Source organism: Malurus melanocephalus, unplaced genomic scaffold (genome assembly GCF_030028575.1).
Source record: "Malurus melanocephalus ecotype Western Australia unplaced genomic scaffold, MMel_1.1 scaffold_17, whole genome shotgun sequence".
Lineage (NCBI taxonomy): Eukaryota > Metazoa > Chordata > Aves > Passeriformes > Maluridae > Malurus > Malurus melanocephalus.
Window position 1 is genome coordinate 3,946,578 of NW_026623249.1, and position 20,257 is coordinate 3,966,834.

Here is a 20,257-nt window from a genome sequence, read left to right on the forward strand (position 1 = left end):
TTTTTTTTTTTCCCCACATCAACGCAGTGATGGTGATAACAAAATAAAAGGGGTAGGGTGAAAAATAGAACTGACTCCAGGGACTTACCTTTACAAAAACTTCTTGACAGGCTGCTAGAGCTGGGGTTGTTCAGCCTGGAGAAGAAAAGGCTCTGGAGAGACCTCAGTAGCCCTCCTGTACCTGGAGGGAGATGGACTTTTCATACAAGCAGGTAGTGACAGGACAAGGGGTAAWAGTTTTAGACTGAAAGAGGGCAGATTTAGATTAGATACAGGAAGAAACTCTTYACTGTGAGGGTGGTGTCACTGGCACAGATTGCCCAGAGCAGTTGTGGATGTCCCGTCCCTGGGAGTGTTCAAGGCCAGGCTGGATGGGGCCCTGAGCAATGCGGTCTAATGAAAGRTGACCCTGTCCACGGCAGGGGGTTTGAACTGGATGGTCTTTAAAATACCGTCTAACCCAAGCCATTCTGGGACCGAGAGGGCTAATTCAGAACTACAAGCAGGAGCCGCGGAGGCGGCAACAGGGCCCGGCCTCTCCCCGCTCCAGACCGGGACCGCCGCGAGGCGCCATAGCCGCGGGGAAAGAACTACAGCTCCCGTCGTGCCCCACGAGCAGCGCGGCGGGAACAAGCTCTCCGCTGATTTGCTGTCCTTTCCGCTGCTCCCGCCAATCAGACTCACAGCTGACAGGGGGCGCTCTCCCCGCGCATGAGGCGGGCTAGCGGCGTCCTGGGAGCGATGGAGCAGGACCGGGAAGAGGTGAGTGGGATGGGACGGAACGGAACCGGACCGGACMGGACCTCCGACGGGACCTCCGACGGGGCTCTAGCTGGGCTGCTTCTGGAGGCGGCGATGGGTCCGTCTGATCGTGGCGGGACGGACCCCTGCGTCCCCCTCAGCTTCCTGAGGAGGCTCCAGGTGATGCTGCCCTTGCTTGGTAGCCCTGGGGACTTGTAACGTGTTCGCAAGTTTCACTCGCCTGTTGAGGAAGAGTAACGATGCAATGGTGCTCACGTCCTACGAGCTGGTGGAAGGTGCACCTACACAGGGACTAGAAGGCGATGAAAATATTTCTTTTTTAGAGGAGTTCAGGCCTTTCAGACGTCAGGAAATCTGTCTGAGGGCCTGGATCCACAGGAGAACAACTCTTTTTTTAGGGAACAACGTGGGAGCCTAGGGTCTGTTTTGTGTGAAAGCCAGGGAGGATGCGGGGAGACAACAGTGAGTGAAATCTGATCTTCCCGGCCATGTGTCTGTAATGATAGCTAGAAGCCAGGGATCAGTGGGAATTTAGCACTGAAAGGTGATGGGCTTGCCGCTGATCTTTCGTTGTTGCCCATGTGGATGAACAATTGTATCCTCCTGCCTCATGTAGCTGCTCGAATCTGCCTTTCTGTTCCATCACTCCCTGTGCTAATGCTGACTTCTTGCTGCTCCTTCATGTCCCGGCTTCTTTTGTGCCTGTTTGGAGCCTGGTTCAAGATTCTCCTAGTCTGAGACACAATCACTGTTTTTCTGTGCTCTTTTTTTTCAGTTGCTGCCTTGCAGCTCTTTTGCTGCAACAAAAAGTACAAAGAGCTAATGAAGATGTTTAGCTGTGAAGGCATCTTGTTTTAGGCAAAAACCTATAACAAACATTCTGCCATCCTGCTGGTGCAGTTTCTGAACTGAGGCCAGCTATGGACTATGCAGTTTCCAGAGGACATGAATTACCTCCAGGGCTGAGTTGGCCCGGCTAACTTCCAGGCTGTGCTGTTCTTGGGAGCTGTGGTGGCAGGAACGTGCAGCTTTGTGTTCTGCTTTGGGAGTCTGTGGTGGCTTTATTGTGATGGTGTCTGCACTAGTGTGCTATGCCACTCTGTTGGGAGAAGGACACAGTCTCATCTGTCCTTCATCAGATGCTTTGTCCTGTACTTTTTTTCCTGAATCTTTTTTCTATCTCGCTGCAGCCCTGTGGCACTTTCCTCTTGGGAAGCAAAATGCAGCCTGTGGAATACCAGTAAAGGGACCAGCTTGGGGATAGGGGTTCAGACTCCTGCCTTTGGGGTTGTTATGTGAACCCCTTGTTCGTCCTGAGGCTATGCCCTGGCTCAAGAGGTCCCCCTGGCARCAGAGGCAGGTTTATTGTGCAGTGCGGTGTACAACGTCAATTTTAAAGCAGACTGGCTCTTTTTGTAGTTGGTGTCTGCCTTCTGCCACAAAACTTCATCTTTGGAGCGGGTGGAGGATGAAGGCGGTGACGATGAGGATGATGAATTGGACATCTTTGGGGGCTATGACAGCCTCACGTGCTACAACAGCAGCATGGGCAGTGACAGCAGCTCCTGTCTGGAGGAGTCTAGTGATGATGAGGTGGCAGACCGGGAAGCTGGAGAGCTTTCGACTTCTCCGATGCACCAGCCATCCACAGGCCGGCACACAGAAGACAGTGGCTCTGAGCCAGGTACTGCCTGTGCTCCCTAAAATGTGTTTGGGGGCAGTGAAGGGTCTATGGCTGCACTTTGGGAATGCTTTGGGAGCAGTTTTGGATTCAGACTGTGTTTTCTGGGCTATGTGGGTGATCTGCTCTGTATAATGATGGTTAACTAGTCTCAACTCTGTCCTGGTAGTGCGTTGACTCTGTCAAATGCTCACGTTTTTGGCCTTCCTTCTCTCAGCTGTGTGCGAAATGTGTGGGATTGTGGGCACCAGGGAGGCTTTCTTCTCCAAGACCAAACGTTTCTGCAGTGTTTCCTGCTCCAGAAGCTACTCCTCAAATTCCAAAAAAGCCAGCATCCTGGCCAGATTACAGGTGAGTTAAAACCTTTCTATCTGGCTCTCAGGCTCCATTGTCCTTTCAGACTCTTGTCCTGCTGGGGGACTTCAACCATCCCAATACCTGAAAAAAGTAGCATGGCAAGTTGTTGGTAATCCAGGAGACTCCTGAAATGCATGGAGGGTAATTTCTTAAGCCAGGGGATAGACAGCTGTAACAGRAGGAACACACAGCAGATTTGATGGTGACCAAGATAAGTGAACTGATTGGGGATATCAAGATTGGAGGTAGCCTGGGCTGCAGTGATTATGCGTTGGTGGAATTTGTAATCTTGAAGAATATAAGTCAGGTAAGGAGTAAAGTCAGGCTTTTGAACCTTAGGAAGGCAGACTTCTAGCTCTTCAGGGAGATTCTATAATTCTATGAGCTTTCCTGGGGATGGAGCAGGATATGCCTTTATGTAGGGGTACATGGTTGCTCTCTAATTAAAGATCAGACTGACATTCCCAGTGGCTTCTTTCTGCCTCAAGTCCCCAGAGAAGGCAWGCCAGCTTAATGGTGGTGCTCCCTCAAAGCTGAGAAAGGACACATAGATATTTTACTTGCTGTTTCTTGTCCTGGGAGTGTTAATAAATTTTGCAGTAACCTGAAAAYTGGCCCAAGGAAGAGAGGCATACCCATTTTTAGGGGGTGATGTAGTCTCCTGTGCCATTAATGTTTCTAATGTTCCTTCTTTTGTAGGGGAAACCACCAACGAAGAAAGCTAAAGTTCTGCACAAGGCATCCTGGTCAGCCAAGATAGGGGCCTTCCTCCATTCACAGGGCACAGGACAACTGGCAGATGGGACACTGACAGGTCAGGATGGTGAGTGTAGGTGAGGTGTGAGGAGGTGCAGCTGCTGGAGTCATAGAAATAGGGACATCTTGAGGGCTGTAAGCTCTGCGGTCCTCCTCCTCCTCCTCTCTGGTACACTGCCTTGTAGTGATACAATGTGTGTAGATCTMTCTGACACAGCTGGCAGGACAAAGGGCATATCTCCTTTTCTCTTCGTGCCCTGGTGGAAGTTCCTGCCCATCCACTGTTGTAGCCTCATCCTCACTCCTTGTATGACTTGACCTGGAGTGTCTGTGGTCCCAGTCCCACAAGGTGCTGACTTCTGCTGGCAATGTGACTTAAAGGTGTCCTGCTTCTCCCAGCCATTTGCTGCCCCATCGCTTGCAGGAAGTTATATTTCCCTTGAGTAACTCACTGATCAACTTGAGCAGTAACCAGTCACTGCAGGTGAAGGAGCAGCACTTTTTGTTTTAGAGAAAAGGGGAGTCCCAGGGCATGGCAGCAGGGAGTGATCCCTGAGCAGACTGCTGCTGGAGCAGAGCTGTAGCCCTTCACCAGGAGTGATCATGGGATTAATCTCTCAGATTGATGTCTCTTGATTTTCCCAGTACCCTCTGGGGAAGCAAGTGCTGCTGCTATGACCCTGCAATGTTACTGCTGAGGGGGAAAGCTGTGACGTGGTTTAGCCATGAAAGGATGCATTCTCCCTGGAGTGCTTTAGCCCTGGGCTAGATTTGACTCCTTTTATTGCCYTTTTTGCTCCCCCTTTTCCAAAAGCAAGTGACTGTAAACATTACTTAATAATATATGTTACCTCTTGTGGGGGCTTGTGAGCATGTGCTCATAGAGTCTAGTTTCCCACGGGAGAAAATGCAGTGGAATTCATAATCCCTGTGTGTTGTGTCCTAGTGCCTGAAGGCTGCAGGCTGTAGTCCTGCAGTTTGAGACAATGTTTTCTGTGGAGGCTGTAGTCCTCTCAGTTTGAGACAATGTTTTCAGAGGAAAATGTTACAGGGTAAATGTTTCCTCTGAAGTGAAAAATTTGATAATTTTCCCCACCAATATGAAGTAGATGTTTGGGCAAAAGTGAAGAAAAAAATAGTTTATTAACAAAACAAGGTGCCCACAGGACACAGATAAAAAGTAACTGTTAGATATTTAAAAGTCCAGGAACACACACCACTCCCACCCCCCACAGCTGCTCAGCCAAGTGGTGCAGAGAAAGATGGCAGGGCTCATGTCCTAGGGAAAAAAAAAAAGGAAGAAAAGAAAAGTCCATGTGGCCGTTGGGGCAACAGTGGCAACCTCGTGGCAGTCCTCACTGTGGATGAAACAGAGGGCTCGGTGTGCTTTTCTGTCACCGGTTTGGCTTCTTCTGGAGTCYGGGATGAGATGGAGCAGYGCGGCTTGTCCCTGCCGGCACCCAGCTAGTCGGCACTTGCCTCCTGGTTCTTGGACTGCAGCCCTGCCGATCCACTCCGGAAAATCACAGGAGCTGCAGAAGGGAYGGGAGTCCAGGGAGGGCTGTTTGCCCAAGCTAACAAACCCGAGCTAGCTARGTGGTAACAATATAACTCTCCTGCAGCAACCAGGGGAACTCTCCCAGCTGCAGCTGAGCAACCAAAAAGCAAATGGCTTCGCTGCCCACGCTGCCTTCCCAGCTGCCCCTACCCCTTCTTCCGGGTCAGATTTAAAGGCACAGGGACATTTTGGGCATACAAGCAGATGGAATATCGGAATAGAGTGTTACCATAAAATCAACCCAAGACAAGTCCAGAAGTAACTCTGTGCTACTCTGTTATCTCACCTGATTTTTTGCTCTCATATCTGCTTATAGCACTCGTCCTGGGCTTTGACTGGGGAAAATACCTGCAGGAGCACAGCTACAAGGCAGCTCCTGTCAGTTGCTTCAAACACGTGAGTTCTACTTTGCTGTGCATGGCAGGACACATGGGATGTGTCATTGCTTGGACCTCCCCTGTGACAGGTGGTGTGCAGAGGCATGGTGCATGGTTATTGAGCCCCAGGTGATGCAAGGAAAGAAGTTTGGGTTTCTTGCAGCAAAGAGTGGGAGTCTCACAAAGGGACCAGGAGTTTTGGGGGAAGGAAGCAGAGGGGGGCTTGACAGAAGCACTGCTGGTAGTGATGCCTAAGATTTTTAGCTTTTTATATTTCTCATGTATTTGTAGCTTTGTAGGTTGCCTGTAGCTTCTAGTATTTTTCCTYTCTTCCCTACATCTAAGACCAATAGACTAACCTTATAAACACATTCCTAAATATTGTTTAGTCTTATTCCAAGAACCAACTGTAAGGACATTCTGTTTTCCAACCAGAATCTGAATCAGACATAACWAAAGTGGGGCAAAAGAAATCTCCAGACTGCTTCCAGTCAGTCAGGATCCCAGGAATTATTACTTAAACAACTAACCTTTTACTTGGACTTTTGCTATCAGTGTATGATAAGTATACTAATCAACTAACCTTATAAAAATTGTAACCACATGTGATGGTTGCCATATTGTGTACCTGAAAGCTTTCAAGTAATCATTTGCTTTTATATTCTCTCTAACATTGTTGGGAATATCTATTCTATTTTCCAGATGTCASTAGTGATGGCCTAGTGCTGACTGGGAGCACAATTAGTTCTGACTGGGGATAATAGTGGGAAGCTAGCTTTGCAGTCTGYATGGCTGAGCACAGCCCAGGGTGTTGTGCAGAGAGGAACTCATCTTATGTGAGCCTGGCTGCCCCTCCAGGATGTCTGATTCTAATAAGACTCATCATACTCTGGTCTGATAACACTGATAGCATTTCCTTTTTCTTGAGGATAGCTCAGGCAGACATGGCAGTTCTATTGACTCTTAAGTATTTTTATGCCATAGAGGAATGGGAGCAGCATCTTTGGGATAACAGGATAGCTGACTCTGAAATAGTTAAGCACTGCTATATGATGTTCTGCCTTTTGGGATCCTCGTTGAACACCCCAATGAGATGTTTGGGACAGCTGTATTTCAAGGTGTTGGCAYATGTAGGAGGGTTAAGGCAGGCAAGCCTATGTCTAAGGCATGCAGCCTGTAGCTGCCTAAGACATGTGTCTGAATGCTAGAAAGGCTGCTCTGATTGTCCACATCCCTGTCCCAACATGGCTGCCTCAATCCTTCAGGTGCCACTCTTCGATCAGTGGGATGATGTGGTGAAAGGTATGAAAGTGGAAGTGCTGAACAGTGATGCTGTGCTCCCCAGCCGTGTGTACTGGATTGCATCTGTCATCCAGATTGTAGGTATGTCTCCAATGTAATCCTTGACGGCTGGGCATGGCTAAGCTCTAAGGGCAGCTTTAGGGAGCTGAAGGTGGCTGGTCAAGCAAAACAGCAGCTCTTTGGAGCTCTACAGCTGCTGAGAGATTTTGGAACAGGAAATACCATGGTGTGGGAGTGATAGGAAACCAGCATGTGGTTCCTCTTGTTACTGGGCAATTTGCAGGAGTACTTGCTGGAGAAGCTCTGGTAACCTATGCAGAACTCTGAAGGCTGTGCTGGTACTAAGGTACTAAGCCTATGGTGCCRAATTCTAGGCCTCTAATGCTTTTGGTTGTCTGTTCTGTCCTGGCAGGATACAGGGCCCTTCTGCGATATGAAGGCTTTGAGAACGATGCTGGTCATGACTTCTGGTGCAATTTGGGCACAGTGGATATTCACCCCATTGGCTGGTGTGCCATCAAYAGCAAAATCCTGGTACCACCACAAAGTGAGTATGGGTTAAGAGGAGTCAGTACATACCTGGGCATGGAGAAACTTTGGTTTATGCCTAGCACAGGGGTCAGGTGCTCCCACTGTATGTAGGAGTGCAGCTCTATTTGTGCTTTGAGTTAAAAGCAGCGGTTTGAGTTTGGGAAGCTGGAGACTGCTTGGATGCTCCCTCTGCATCTCTCTGTCATTGACCCAGGGATGCTGTTTGCAGAGCTGATGTCAGAGCTGTGGAGGCTAAAGCAGGTGGCTTTCCTTCCTAGCCCACATGGTGGCTGGACTTAAACTTTGGGGCAACTTTTTGGTCCTATATCCTGGGCAGCATGTCTGGTAAGTGCAGTGGCTCCAGTCCCTCTGCACAGTTAGCTAGTTAGTTCAGAGAGGGATGCCAGTTTAGTGGAATTCTGTGGCAWGCTGAGATTTGCTTGTTATGGCTCGTGTTTTTGTTTGATTACCATTTCCTCATCTAGATCAGTGTAGATGAATGTCTCCTTGGCCCAGTTCATTCTGTAATGATGTCATGATCCAATTATTAAGGTTCTTAGAAATACCTCTGCTCGAATTAAGGTGCMAAMGAGACCAGATGCCCGTCAGTAGTATGGGTTTTATTTGATAGTAAATATTAGAAAGGGAGATAGAGGGAAAGAGAGAAAGGGAGGGGCAGGAAAAGAGGTGAGCGGTGCAGAAAGAGAGTGAGAGAGACAGAATAAAGAAAATATCACCATCTGTGGATCCCAACAATGTTCCGTTGATCCTCTCCAGCTGGTCTTCTTGGTGGTGATGATCCCCCAAAAAGCATAGAATCCCATGGGTTAATATATGCTCAGGCCAGGTGGCAATGTCCAGGCATGTCCCCTGGGGTGGGGGGCAATCTCTTGCWGCAGACTCTGGATCTGTTGCATCATGTGCAGTCCTTCTGGTGCACTCTGGGGAGTGCTTTGGGAGGTCTTTGGTGGATTTTAACACCCCCTCAGCTGYCTCTTACATGAATATCCCATGGATGTGGCCTGTGAGATTAAGGGTTTCACACCTGGGCCAGTCTGTGTAAGGGAAGASGGTTGTTCAGTGCCTCTGATCAGAGGTCACACCTGAAACCTTCTTCCCCTGCTCCCCATTTCAGGGGCGAGTGTGAGTAAAACTGGCTTCTGTGGGCTGTGGTCTCACCCACCCCAAATCTAGACAGGGAAGAATCTCTGCTGCATTTGCCTCTCTTGTGGAGGCCTTCCTTTATCTCAGCCTGAGATGACTGAACAATAGGTTCCCCTTATCTAATCTCAGCAGCTTGACTTTCAGTCCAAAGTCCMAGTCAGATATCTTCAGGGAGGCTTCTTTGGTTGTAGCTTCTTTATACAGTTTTTGTTATAATGAGCAAAACTTCATATCAATGTTCGAGGCATGAACTCTTTCAGTCTCTGATAAATGGTGATCCCTTCAGCCACATGTGAGGGCAAGCTGGCAAAACAGTACAGAATCTGAGCGTGAAGAAGGCCTTTTAGTACTAATGGGCTCTCAGAGAGATAAAAAGTGTAGTGCGGTGCTGTAATTATTTTGGTTATAAAGATGGGCTTTTTTCCTGTCCATATGTAGCTATCCATGCCAAGTACACTGACTGGAGAAGTTACCTTATGAAAAAACTGGTGGGAGCCAGGACCATCCCAGTGGATTTCCACATAAAGGTAAACATGGAAGGCTGTGATTTTGCATGAAGGAAATGAAGTCAAGATGTGTGCTCAGCATATCTCTTCTGGTTCCGATCTGTGCAACTTTTGTGTGCCKTGAAACCTGGGCAGGGCAGGAGCAGTGAGTGTTTCTACATGCTCCTAAGATACCTGTTGTGATGCTGTGGGTAATGGCACAGCCCTCTCTCAGCACAGCTTCTCCTTTGGATCATAGGCAGGCTGTAAAAGCTCTTGTCACACAGTCTGCGGGAAAATGCTGGGGATGAGGTTTGCCATTTTGCTGACGGGAAAGGCCAGTGCAGCTCCAGAATAACCTTTCCCTGCCCTGTTTCAGTGCCAGGGAATAGCTCTGAGAGTAAAAAAGCTTTGCCTTCAATGTTGGTAGCAAAGGAACCTGCAGTGATTGCGAAGGCCACAGGCTTCCTSGAAGTGCCATGGCCTTGACATCTTAATAGCTTTCATGATTGTTTTCTTGTAGCCTGCACTGAGATTAGACCTTGTTAGAGAGAATAGGGTCTTTTGTGGCCAGAGAGCTTTGGAAATGGTAAAGAAGACAGTCCCAGAGACAGCAGTCAGGAAGGCCAGTGAYAGGTTTTCCCGTGTGCAAGGTGAATGGTGACACTGAGCTGAAGATCTGGATGTAGTTAGTGTTTCCCCTGGTACTTCTCAAAAAGTTAAAAGGGTGTTTGTAGCTGCTTGTTCCTGGGCCACACCTTGAAGCTGGAACGGAAGTGGTTGAGGGAAATAGGTACTGTTGATGTCTTTCTCCCCTCAGATTCTCCACTCCCACCTAATAAACAGGAGGTGGAAGGGAAAGAACTTGTTTTTGAAGTTCTAAATTCAGATGTAGGTTGGTTTGGGTGTCTACTTTGTGTTTCCTAGTTGCTGCATAGCATCTTGGGATCACAGTTCCAAAATGTCAGGTGTTCTATAAACACTATTGGACATTTGCAGATGAGTATGAGCAAACTGAAGCTCTCAAAAAAAGGCAGAAACCAGCCAGTGGCTCTTTCCACTGTCAGGCCTGTGCCTTTGGGCAGTCTGCAACTGGCTTTGCATGTGGAGTTGGCAGATAAATCATCATGTAGTTCACCCTCTGATCAAAATAAAAAGGTGAAAATAAGATCCTGACCTCTTTTTGAAGTCAACTGAAAATCCTGTTGCCCTTTGGGAAGCTATACCTCTAACTAATTGCAGCCTTGAAACTCTTACGATCTTTTTYGTGACTGAAAAATGCACACAATTCCTCACTCAGTTTCTGGTGAACAGAAGTTCACACTCAGAACAGTCACACAAGGTGCTGGCTGCGCATGGCTGCTGCTCTGGGGTGGGGTAGTTCTTATGAGGCCACATGACAAGGGAGACTCATGRCATCTGTGCCCAACCACACTGTCGTGTCTGAGGCTGCCAGCTGCGTATCCCCCTGATGAGCCCATTCCCACGCATCCCATCCTAGTCAGCCTTGGGCAGTGCCAGGGTGCAATGTCTGTGGGGAAGGTTGTTCTCTGAAGTGTTTGGAGAGCACTGTGATTGATCTCACCTCCTCTGTTSGTTGTTGTCAGATGGCAGAGAGCATGAAGTACCCATTCCGACAGGGCATGCGGGTTGAAGTGGTGGATAAGAACCATGTGTCCCAGACACGTATGGCAGTGGTGGACACAGTGATTGGGGGCAGACTGAGACTTCTCTATGAGGACGGTGACAGCGATGATGACTTCTGGTGCCACATGTGGAGTCCCCTCATCCACCCTGTGGGCTGGTCACGGAGAGTGGGCCATGACATAAAGAAGACAGGTAAAAATCGGGCCACTTAACCGTCTTCTGATTTGCTGTGAACTGCCTGCACCCTGCTGTTGCCACCAGCCTTGACATGCTGGGAGTGAGGCAGTTGCCTCAGGACCAGGTAAAGTCTGCTTAGTTTTGTGTCTGCTGCTTTTTTATCTGGATGGATAAAAGCCCTGTGATCACAGGTCAGGACAGGTTCTTACCTGAAGCAGGCAGTCCATCCYCTTAGTGTGAGAATGCAGACTGCGCAACATTACAGATGTTTATAATATTTTTAAGGAAATTTGTGCTGGCTTCTGGATGCTGTCAGGTTGTGTTTTTCTGAACTTTACCAAGAGGAATTGTTGATGAGCTTAAGCTGGCAGAAAAAAAGCAAGATTTGAGCTCTGCTTATCCTTTTGGTTGTTTCTCCATTCCTTGCTTCCTCTCCTGGTGATTACAACTGCATGTAGAGTGTTATCAGTTGTGCTCAGGAAGCTGAGCCATCTGCTTCTGAGCAAGCCCTTCATCACAGCTCATTTTATGAGAAGTGTAGAGGGACTGACCTGTTCTTTTTAATAAATGGCCTCATATTGAGTGCATTTATAGCAGCTAAGCTCTCACAAGAAAATTAATAACCGGTATGTTTTCTTACTGCAGTTGCTTCAGGTTTTTTATTTCTCTGTGTTTCTTCCCTTCCTCACAGAAGAAAAACGTAATGACATGGCAAACCATCCCACGTTCCGGAAGATTTACTGTGATGCTGTTCCCTATCTGTTTAAGAAGGTAGGACAAGTTTACCTTTCAGTTTACCTGCACAAAAAAGGAAGCATTGATAGCACTTTCTTCCTTGGACATCCTTTTTGAGGGTGGCTTACTTGTCTTTCTTATAGCTAAGGGCAGGAAGGTATTTGGGGTGTCAAGGCTGTGGTTAAGCAGGAGCAGGTCAAACTAGAAAGCTGAAAGAACTAACAGGCAGTGACAGATTGAGGGACTCAATTGAAAGGCAAACAAAGGAGCTTTGAGTTGGAGAGGGACAAGGAACTGGATCATGGTGGTAGGAAATGAGATGAGGGGGTGGCTTGCTTTGTTGTGGAGCAGCAACTGAGTCCTGGCTTGGTTCTCACTGACCGGAGCCATGGCAGGAGGTTGCTGACACAAATATAGTGTTAGTTTGGCTGCCTCTTTGTATTTCTTRTAATATTTCTGCTTTCACCTCTCGACTTGAGTAGAGCCAAGTGAAGAAGTTCTAATCCTTGTACTTGCACTTGCTGTGCTCTGTGTCAGGATGGGACTGTCCCATACCCCCGGCAGCACATGGTATACCAGAGTCTTCCCATAGGTACGAGCTGTCTATTCTGAAGGTGGATGGTTTGAGCAAGGCATGAAACTGGAAGCCATAGACCCCCTGAATCTGGGCAACATCTGTGTGGCCACTGTTTGCAAGGTAAGTTCAGTGGGCCTAAGGGGGGTCTTGTTATGTTTAATTAAGATAATCCAGCTTCTCCTCAGGTATTTTCAAATCAATAAAACCAGGTAGGATTTTGCACGAGGGAGAGGAGAGCGCAGTTAAGAGAGATGGATGGCTGCTGTGTGGAGGGAGCTGGGGGGGTTACCTCAGAAGTCTGAGAAGCTGTTGTCCATGTGTGTCTAAATGGACAGCATGAAAAATGAGCATGCCTGGTCTGCAAGCTAGTGTCCAGTGTGTCTGACTGGCAGCCCCCCTTCTTCCACCTTTGGGCATGCAGTTGGGAAGATTTGTTCTCCAATCCTGAGAGTGCATAGAGAGGCCTCTGTGGGAAGAAGGGAAGAGTTGTGAGGTGAYCTCTATGTGGGGAATGGCATGTGGAAGCTGAGGATAGACCTGTCTCCTTCAGTCTCTCTTGATGAGGTGGTAATAGGCTCTGCTCTTGTTCTAGTGTTGAGAATTGCCTGCCCAGGTTTCCTCAGTGAAGTATGTTGAATGTTGAAAGTGTAGCATCAATCTGGGCTTTTCCTGCTTCCTCAAGAAGCTGTTCACCCTCGTAGAACCAAGCTGAGGTCTTTGACACTCAAGTTTGGCAGTGGGATGCTAGGAGAGCTATCTGTGTCTGTAAAATGTTCCCTTCAGCYATTGCATGCATGTGGAAGAGTTTGGGACAATCATGCCTATTGCATTTGGTAGGCAGCAATTACCAGTGAGTGACAGGATGGGCTAAATCTTGTTGCTGTACAAAGTAGCAAATCCAAGGGTGGTGTCCTTCCCTTCTACCCAGTAACAAATTCATTATTTGGCTGGTGTAGAAAGTTTTTGGGCTGATAATGAGTGTTTCTGGGGATGAACAGAGCTCCCGACCACTTAAGGCTTTTTACACAGGCCTTTCACAAAGCTCTTAGTGTTGGTCCCAGTCCTGCTGAAATTGCTACTTTGGGGATTAGCTTGTGTTGACTAAYATATTAGGAGAAGTTACTGCATGCCTGGGGCATATAACATTGCATTTTACTATGTAGTGGCAGTTGTGATTGATCTGTGGGGGCTCTTGAGAGAATCTTTTGTGGGGAGGAGAGGCTTTAGAGCAAGCAAAGCTCTACACACATGCCTTCACTCCCATCTCAGGTTCTCTTGGATGGGTATCTCATGATCAACATTGATGGAGCCACGTCTGATGATGGCTCTGACTGGTTCTGCTACCATGCCTCTTCACATGCCATCTTCCCTGCCAACTTTTGTAAGAGAAACAACATCGAACTGACTCCTCCAAAAGGTGAGATTTGAACTCTGCATTTTTCTGCATGCAGAATTTGATGGGTGGTGTTTTTCTGAGAGGGGTCAAGCTCAGATGAATGAAGACAAGATCCCAATCCGCTTGTTTTTCAGGGAGACCAGGCTAGTTAAGAGAGCTGGGCTGTTTGAGCTCTGCCCATATACCAAGTCTTGTTTAGCTCCTGGCAGATCAGTGGGAGAGGTGTATGATCCCCAAACTGAACAGGAGAAGGTTTTAAAGGACAAGGAAGGTGGGAATGGATAAGTAGAGTCATTGCTGCAGGAGTCAGTATTTAAGTGTCAGGAGTTATTTCTAATCTTTTCTCTTTGAGTAGATCTGACACAAGTATTTCTTTAAACTCGGAAAAGACAATCACCCTAGGAGTGTTTTTGCTGTCTCATTTAGCYATACCCAAAAAGGCCTGCTTTGACCTTCTATGTTGCATTTTTGTGCAGTACTGTTCCATCTTCCTTTCATGTTCCTGCTCGTGGAAGAAAGAAAGATTGGTCTTACTGGTGTGTTTTGAACACACTACTTCCTACCTGCTGATGCTCCTCACCTTTCTCTGTGGTCTGGTCTATGGCTGACATGGGTGTTCAGAACTGCAACTTGCACTTTCCTCTTATTTGCCTGCTGGAGAGGGGTGCTGGACTCCCATGGAATCCATGCACTAAGTTCATGTCCAAGATCAGGCTGTATATGCTGGTTCATGAACCTGCTTTGCAAACAGTTGCTGTGCCTCCTTCCTGCCTCCTCTGCCTTCTCCTGCAGTTGGTGTACCCAGTGACTGCTTTTTACCTTTCAGTGTTTCTTCCTGCTGCAGGGCACAATGCAAAGACCTTCAGCTGGGAACGTTACCTGGAAGAGACCAAAGCAAGACCAGCTCCGTCACGGCTCTTCAACACAGTGAGTGATGCCAGGAAGAAATTATGTGTAGGGATGCTTGGAGTGAGCAAGGAGGAGTGTGAGAGCTCTGGCTGTCACAGGATCAATGAGGTAGAAGTGACTTCACTTGGGGTGTCCAACACCCTTGCTACAGCAGGGGTCACCTGTAGCAGATTGCTCAGGACCATGTCCAGATTACTTCTAGATGGGTGGAGACTCCACAACCATGTGGGCAACCTGTGTCACTGCTCATTGGCACTCATTGTAGAGCGTGTCTCCTGATGTTCACAGGGAAACTCCTGTGTTTAAGTTTGTGCCCATTAACTCTAGACACAAACTGAGAGGAATCTGGGCACCACTTAAAGGAATCCAGCTCCATCTTTGCACCCTCATTTTCAGGCATTTTTACACATTATTAAGGTACCCCTGAGACTTCTCCAGCATGAACAGTCACAACTCTCTTAGCCTTTCCTCATAGTTGCTCCAGTTCCCTCATCATCTTCCTGGCACTTTGGTGTATTCTCCCCAGTATGTCCATGTCTTTCTTGTACCAGGGAAAATTCAGATGTGGCCTCATCAGTGCCAAGCAGAGGGGAAGGATCACTTCTATTGATCTGCTGACAACAGGTTACCATTAGCCTTTGTCCCAGGGACACATCACTGGCCCATGTTCAACTTTGTGTCCAATGGGATTCCCAGGCCCTTTTCCACCAAACTGCTTTCCAGTCAGTCTGCCCCCAGCTTGTACTGGTGCCTGGGGTTCTTCCTCTGCAGGTATGGGATTTTACCATTTCTCCAGCTTGTCAAGGTGCCTCTGGATGGCAGCACAATCATCTAGTGTATTCTGTCTCTGCTCCCAGTTTTCTACCACAAGCAAGCTTGCTTGGTTTGACATGGCACTCTGACATGTCATTCAGATAATTAATGAAGATGTTGAATAGGATTGGGTCCAGTATTGACCCCTGGGGTACACTGGTAATTATTAGCCTCCAACTAGACTTCATGCCACTAATAATCATTGTCTGGGCCCAGTCACTCAGCCAGTTTTCAATCTTATCTTGCTGTCTCTGCACTCAGCCTGTATAGTTCAATCATCTTCTCTGTAACATTCTTATGGCAGTGTCAAAAACCTTGCTGAAGTCAGGAAAGACAATATGTAATGTCTCTACTGGGCTGCAATTGGCCTTTTAAGCAGAGCTCAGGGCCCAGGAATATATAGCCTCTAAGTAAAGGCTCTGTTTGGCTGGTTGGGACATGAGTGTTCTGCCTTTGTGGGTGTAATGATAGGTTGGTTCCTCTGAGTGTGACCTGTGATTCTGTAGTGCCTCTGTGAATTCCAGGCTCCCGGTGGGTTCTGCATTGCTGATTGCCTGTGGTTGTGTGGCTGGCATGTTGGGTGGGGGATGGGAAAACTGCTGCAGCACCTGGGCCTGTGCTGATCTTTCTGATTTCCCAGGAATAGTTGATTGTGTGTTCCTGAACTGCTGCTTACTGCTCCTCCCAGGTCAGGATCTTGCTTCTACAAGTTCCTTGACTAAGGACACAGCTGGCATTGGATCTCTTTCTGGATCTGTGGGCTTGTTCTCTGCTTGTTTTAGRGTGGAAGCTAGCCTATGTGAGGGTGCTGTTGTCCAGATACGGGTTTGGACTGAATGCAATGGCCTTGGCTTTTCTTTTTTCATTTTTTATGCACCGAGGACTGTCCAAACCATGGCTTCAAGGCAGGCATGAAGGTGGAGGCAGTGGACCTGATGGAGCCCCGGCTCATCTGTGTGGCCACCGTGAAGCGTGTAGTCCAACGTCTCCTTAGCATCCATTTTGATGGCTGGGACAACGAGTATGACCAGTGGGTGGAYTGCGAATCTCCAGACATTTATCCTGTGGGGTGGTGTGAGCTGACAGGCTACCAGCTTCAGCCTCCAGTGGTTCCAGGTGAGTGAGGCTTTTTGCTGTGGTTTCTAATGCTAGAAATAAAGGTTTCCTTCCTCCTGCTCTGTGAGTACCTCCTTTGGTTTTTGGGCCTTGTAGAGAGAAGCAAATGGCCTCTTTTGATTTGCACTGGCTACCATAAATCTTCCTCTGTTGCTACACATTCTAGCAGCTGGCAGAGGGAGGAGTCTGATGCAGCCTGAGTTTTGAGGCTGGCTCTGTTTTCCCTCTATTCCCCCACCTGCCACACCAACAGAGAATTAACTGCTCCTGAGGAAGCTGGGTAGAGTTCCAGGTGGTCCTGTCCCTGCACAGCTCCCTTTATAGCCTTAGCAGGTAGCAGTGGGAGCTCGGCCCACGCTCCCTTTTCTCATCAACTCTCTGACTCTGTCTGTAAAAGGTAAGAGCATCCTCTCAAGAGTTTGTTCCTTTCCTTGTCRCAGGGAAGCCACTGCCTCACCTTTGCAGATGTTTTCCTTCTTGTCCCAAACTACGAATCTTGTTTCTTTACTGCCCCTGCCAAGTCTGTACCGGGCCTCTCTCCCCTGTGCTGCCCCAGGCTGCCACCCTGACCCCTCGCCTGGAAGCAGAGACAGCAACTACGCTAGAGCCTTGCTTTCCCCTCAGCTGGTTGTCTTGGGAAGAGGGCTTTGGCTTGGGGGGATGGGTATATCTGTTTCTCGCTTATGTCACTTCATCCCAGTTACCTACTGGTTATGGGACTTGGCTTTCGTTTCCCTCTCGTCTCCATGACAGAGCCCACAACTCCAGTGAAGGCCAAGGAGGTGCCCAAGAAGAAGAAGAAACCCTATGGAAAGAAGAGTGAGTGATGTTTGATTAGTGCCCTCCTGCTTGCTCGCAGGCTGGGCCCAGTTAGAGGAACCCTGTCCATGTCCCATGAGTGCAGGAGAGAGAGGCCTTGTCTTGCTGTGGATGCCCTCAGTCAGCTGTGGGTTTGCAAACACAGCTTCATTCTTCTTACTTGCCCTGTTACCTAAAAAGCAGAGTTGTGTGTGGGAAGGATCCATTTTGCAGTCTGTTTTCTGTGGGCCAAGGTTATATAGCACTTGCTTCCAGGTGTGAGGTTGTCCTGCTTTCCCTGCTGTGTCCATGGTTGGAGGGAGATGTTTGCTGCAGCTGGAGGGTAGCTGGAGAGCAACCCTGCTTCGTTTGAGTGAAAGAAGGCCTTAAGATGGCTGAAGAGGCCAGTAGAAACCATTTTATTGTTTCATCTTGTCATTGTTGTCATTGTTGCAGTAGCTGTGGCAAATCATGTAGACAGACAAGAAATTCCTTGCTGGGGGGTGGAGGGGAAAGGACATCTAAAGAATATAAATATTTTCAACCTAAATAATAAGGTCAGCTAAAAACCAGAACATTCCAGTTACAATGTCTGTGCTTTGCAGCAAATATGCTCATTGCCTAGGACTAGACCCAGACAGGTAAGCAAAGCTGATTCCACACTGATTCCAAGAGGAGCTGCTCCTTGGATGTTAAGCACATGCTGAAGTGCCTTGCCTTTAATGAAGGAGAACATGAAGGAGTATATTTTGAGATGATGACTATAGAATTTTTCTCCAGTAGACCATTTCTGTTGCATAACCAGTTGGCAGCTAATGACCRTGTAGCTTTCTGTTCATTTGTGCTGGTCCCTGGCCTGTGGTTTCTCAAAGGAGCAGGGTTGCTGATTTTCCAGGGGAAAAGTAACACACTTTTGCCCATACTCTGTTATCTCTTTGTTAAGGAAAAAAGTTACCTGCCAAAGCCCGCAACATCAAGCAGACTGTGAAGAAGCCTTCTGCCACTAATACAAAACGAGAAGCAAAAGCTGCCAGCCAGGCTTTGCCAGAGCCAGCACCTGATGAGAGTAAGGGAATGAGTTACTTTACCCTGCAGCCACATCCGTCTCTGCCCTGTATACCCTCTTGGCCAATAAGTCATGGGCACCCCTAGGCAGGGAAAAGCAGCAGCATGTCCAATGTCCTTTCCTACTCCTCCAGAGAGTAGAAGAAAGCATTTGCTTGCTTTCCGTGGGAAGGTTTGCCTCCCAAGARGGTTTGGTGGGACCAGTACAGCTTGATATCTCAATGCTGCTATTGCCTGCTGAGGACCTGGCTGCCCAACTGAGCAGTCTGGTTGTGTGAGGTCAGACAAGGTGGATATGTCAGAGCTGGCTGTCACATCCTAATCCCCATAAGGGCTGTTGCAGCATGTGAACATAGCCCCTTGTGCTGTGGTGACCAGAAGAACAGCTCGGTCACCTGCCATCCCGAGTGGCTATGGGGCAGGAGAGTGGGTGAGGCACCTTGTGCACACGGGGATGGAAAGTCATGCAGGTCCCTCCTGTTCACCTACGTTTAAGTTCGCCTGTGTGAACTCAGGAAGACTGAAAATGGACCACACCAGCTTTTCCTGCCTTAGGAGTTGTTCTTGGGAGCCAGCAGCTGAATGCTACTAGGGTTTAGTCCCATCCTGATTGCTGCTGTGACCATGCATAGAGATGCACTGGCATGACAAGGCTGCCTGTGGTGAGGGACCCTCAGGAAGTGGGCTAGCCCCAGGGCCTGGGGCATTTTGAGTACCTGCATGAACAGAGCTAGTTTGGAGGTAGTACAAGTGAACATGGGTTGATTTTATTTACTTATTTTTCCCTCTCTCTGTCTGTCTCTTGTTAGTCATTGCTGTGCGGGTGAAAGAAGAAACCATTGACCCATCAGATGCAGAATTTGGAGAGACAGAGCTTCCTGTTCCCATCAGCAGCATAAAGCAGGAGGACACAGACTGATCCTGGAGTATCCCCAAGCTGCCCAAAGCAGTCTTTCCTTGTGGCTCTTTAGGGAAGGTCCTGGCAAAGCAAAGCAGAGGACCAAAAGGGCCTTCCCTTTTTAAAGCAGACCACCCTGCAACATCACAACTCTGCTTTCCTGGTGTGCAAGAAAATTTCCCCTAGACTTGTAATATTAAGGGAAACAGCAGAAAGATTGCAGGTGTGCTGAGGAGCGTGACCAGGGTGGCTACTGTGGTTGTGCATGTCTGATTTTGAAGGCACCTTTCAAAACAGGCAGAGGCTGCCACAGCACAAAAGGGCGGTTTGGGTTCTTGGCTGTGGCTGGAGATAACAAGCTGCTGTCCAATGTGATGAGTGCAGGATGTTATCAGGAAATGAGCTGCCCCCGAAGGACTTTGGTGCTGTGCTCTCCAGTTTAAGCACTGCAAACGYCAAGAAAATCAGGACAGAAAGATTGGAAAGAGATAAAGAAACAAAAAGAGAGGATGATGCCTCCTAAAGAAGTGAGATGTTTTTTCATAGAATCATAGCCCTCCACCTTTCCCTCCTCCCGTCTCTCTTCTGAACAGCCCATAGCCATCAAAAGTCACACTGCAGTCACACAATTTGTTCCACCAAGTTTCAGTAGTGGCAACAAGGTAATAACTTCAGCGGGGTGGCGTCCAGTCCCGCCTTTGATTCGATGTCCTTGCTTCGTGCTTTGGTGTAAAGGCATTTCGGCTGGGCTGTTGGYTACCTCAACCATGCCTTTAATTCCTTTGAGGTATGTCCTTGGTGTCTCCCTGTGGGTTTCTGTTACCTCAGGAGTCCCTGGCTCACCTCTGTGAAATTGTAAGTTTTCTCCCCTGTGTCTGGCACCTCTTCGAGTCACCTGCAGAGGGACCTTGCTAGCACCCTTTACACTGTATAGACAGGTGCATCCCATCCCTCCTTAACATTACAATCATTAAAGCACACCCCAATGTCATAAAAGCCAAAACCTTCTCCATGGCACCAGCCTCAAAACCAGATGTTCATCTGCACTATATATCTGCTTCTATCATTTCTTGCTTTTGAACCCAAAATTGCAGAGGACTTGGAGCATGGTTTGAATTTTTCATTTTTAACAGTTGTACTGTAACTGCTCTAC

General features: G+C 48.1%; 1 protein-coding gene across 3 annotated transcripts; it reads left to right on the forward strand.

The window, feature by feature from the left end:
• Nucleotides 1-698: 698 nt before the first annotated feature.
• Nucleotides 699-19,125, forward strand: L3MBTL2 (L3MBTL histone methyl-lysine binding protein 2). Of its 3 annotated transcripts, none has more exons than XM_057388940.1 (17): nucleotides 699-762; nucleotides 2,182-2,446; nucleotides 2,661-2,794; nucleotides 3,500-3,623; nucleotides 5,431-5,510; nucleotides 6,757-6,874; nucleotides 7,206-7,340; nucleotides 8,927-9,015; nucleotides 10,581-10,812; nucleotides 11,489-11,568; nucleotides 12,125-12,229; nucleotides 13,379-13,526; nucleotides 14,350-14,432; nucleotides 16,109-16,343; nucleotides 17,097-17,162; nucleotides 18,085-18,207; nucleotides 19,016-19,125. In XM_057388940.1, the coding sequence occupies exons 1-17, from the start codon at nucleotides 712-714 to the stop codon at nucleotides 19,123-19,125; spliced, it is 2,178 nt and encodes a 725-aa protein (XP_057244923.1). In that variant the 5' UTR covers nucleotides 699-711. The 3 variants fall into 3 exon arrangements, with proteins under 3 accessions (XP_057244923.1, XP_057244928.1, XP_057244935.1); XM_057388945.1 differs by having other exon boundaries at nucleotides 3,500-3,614; XM_057388952.1 differs by lacking the exon at nucleotides 17,097-17,162.
• The last annotated feature ends 1,132 nt before the right edge of the window (nucleotides 19,126-20,257 follow it).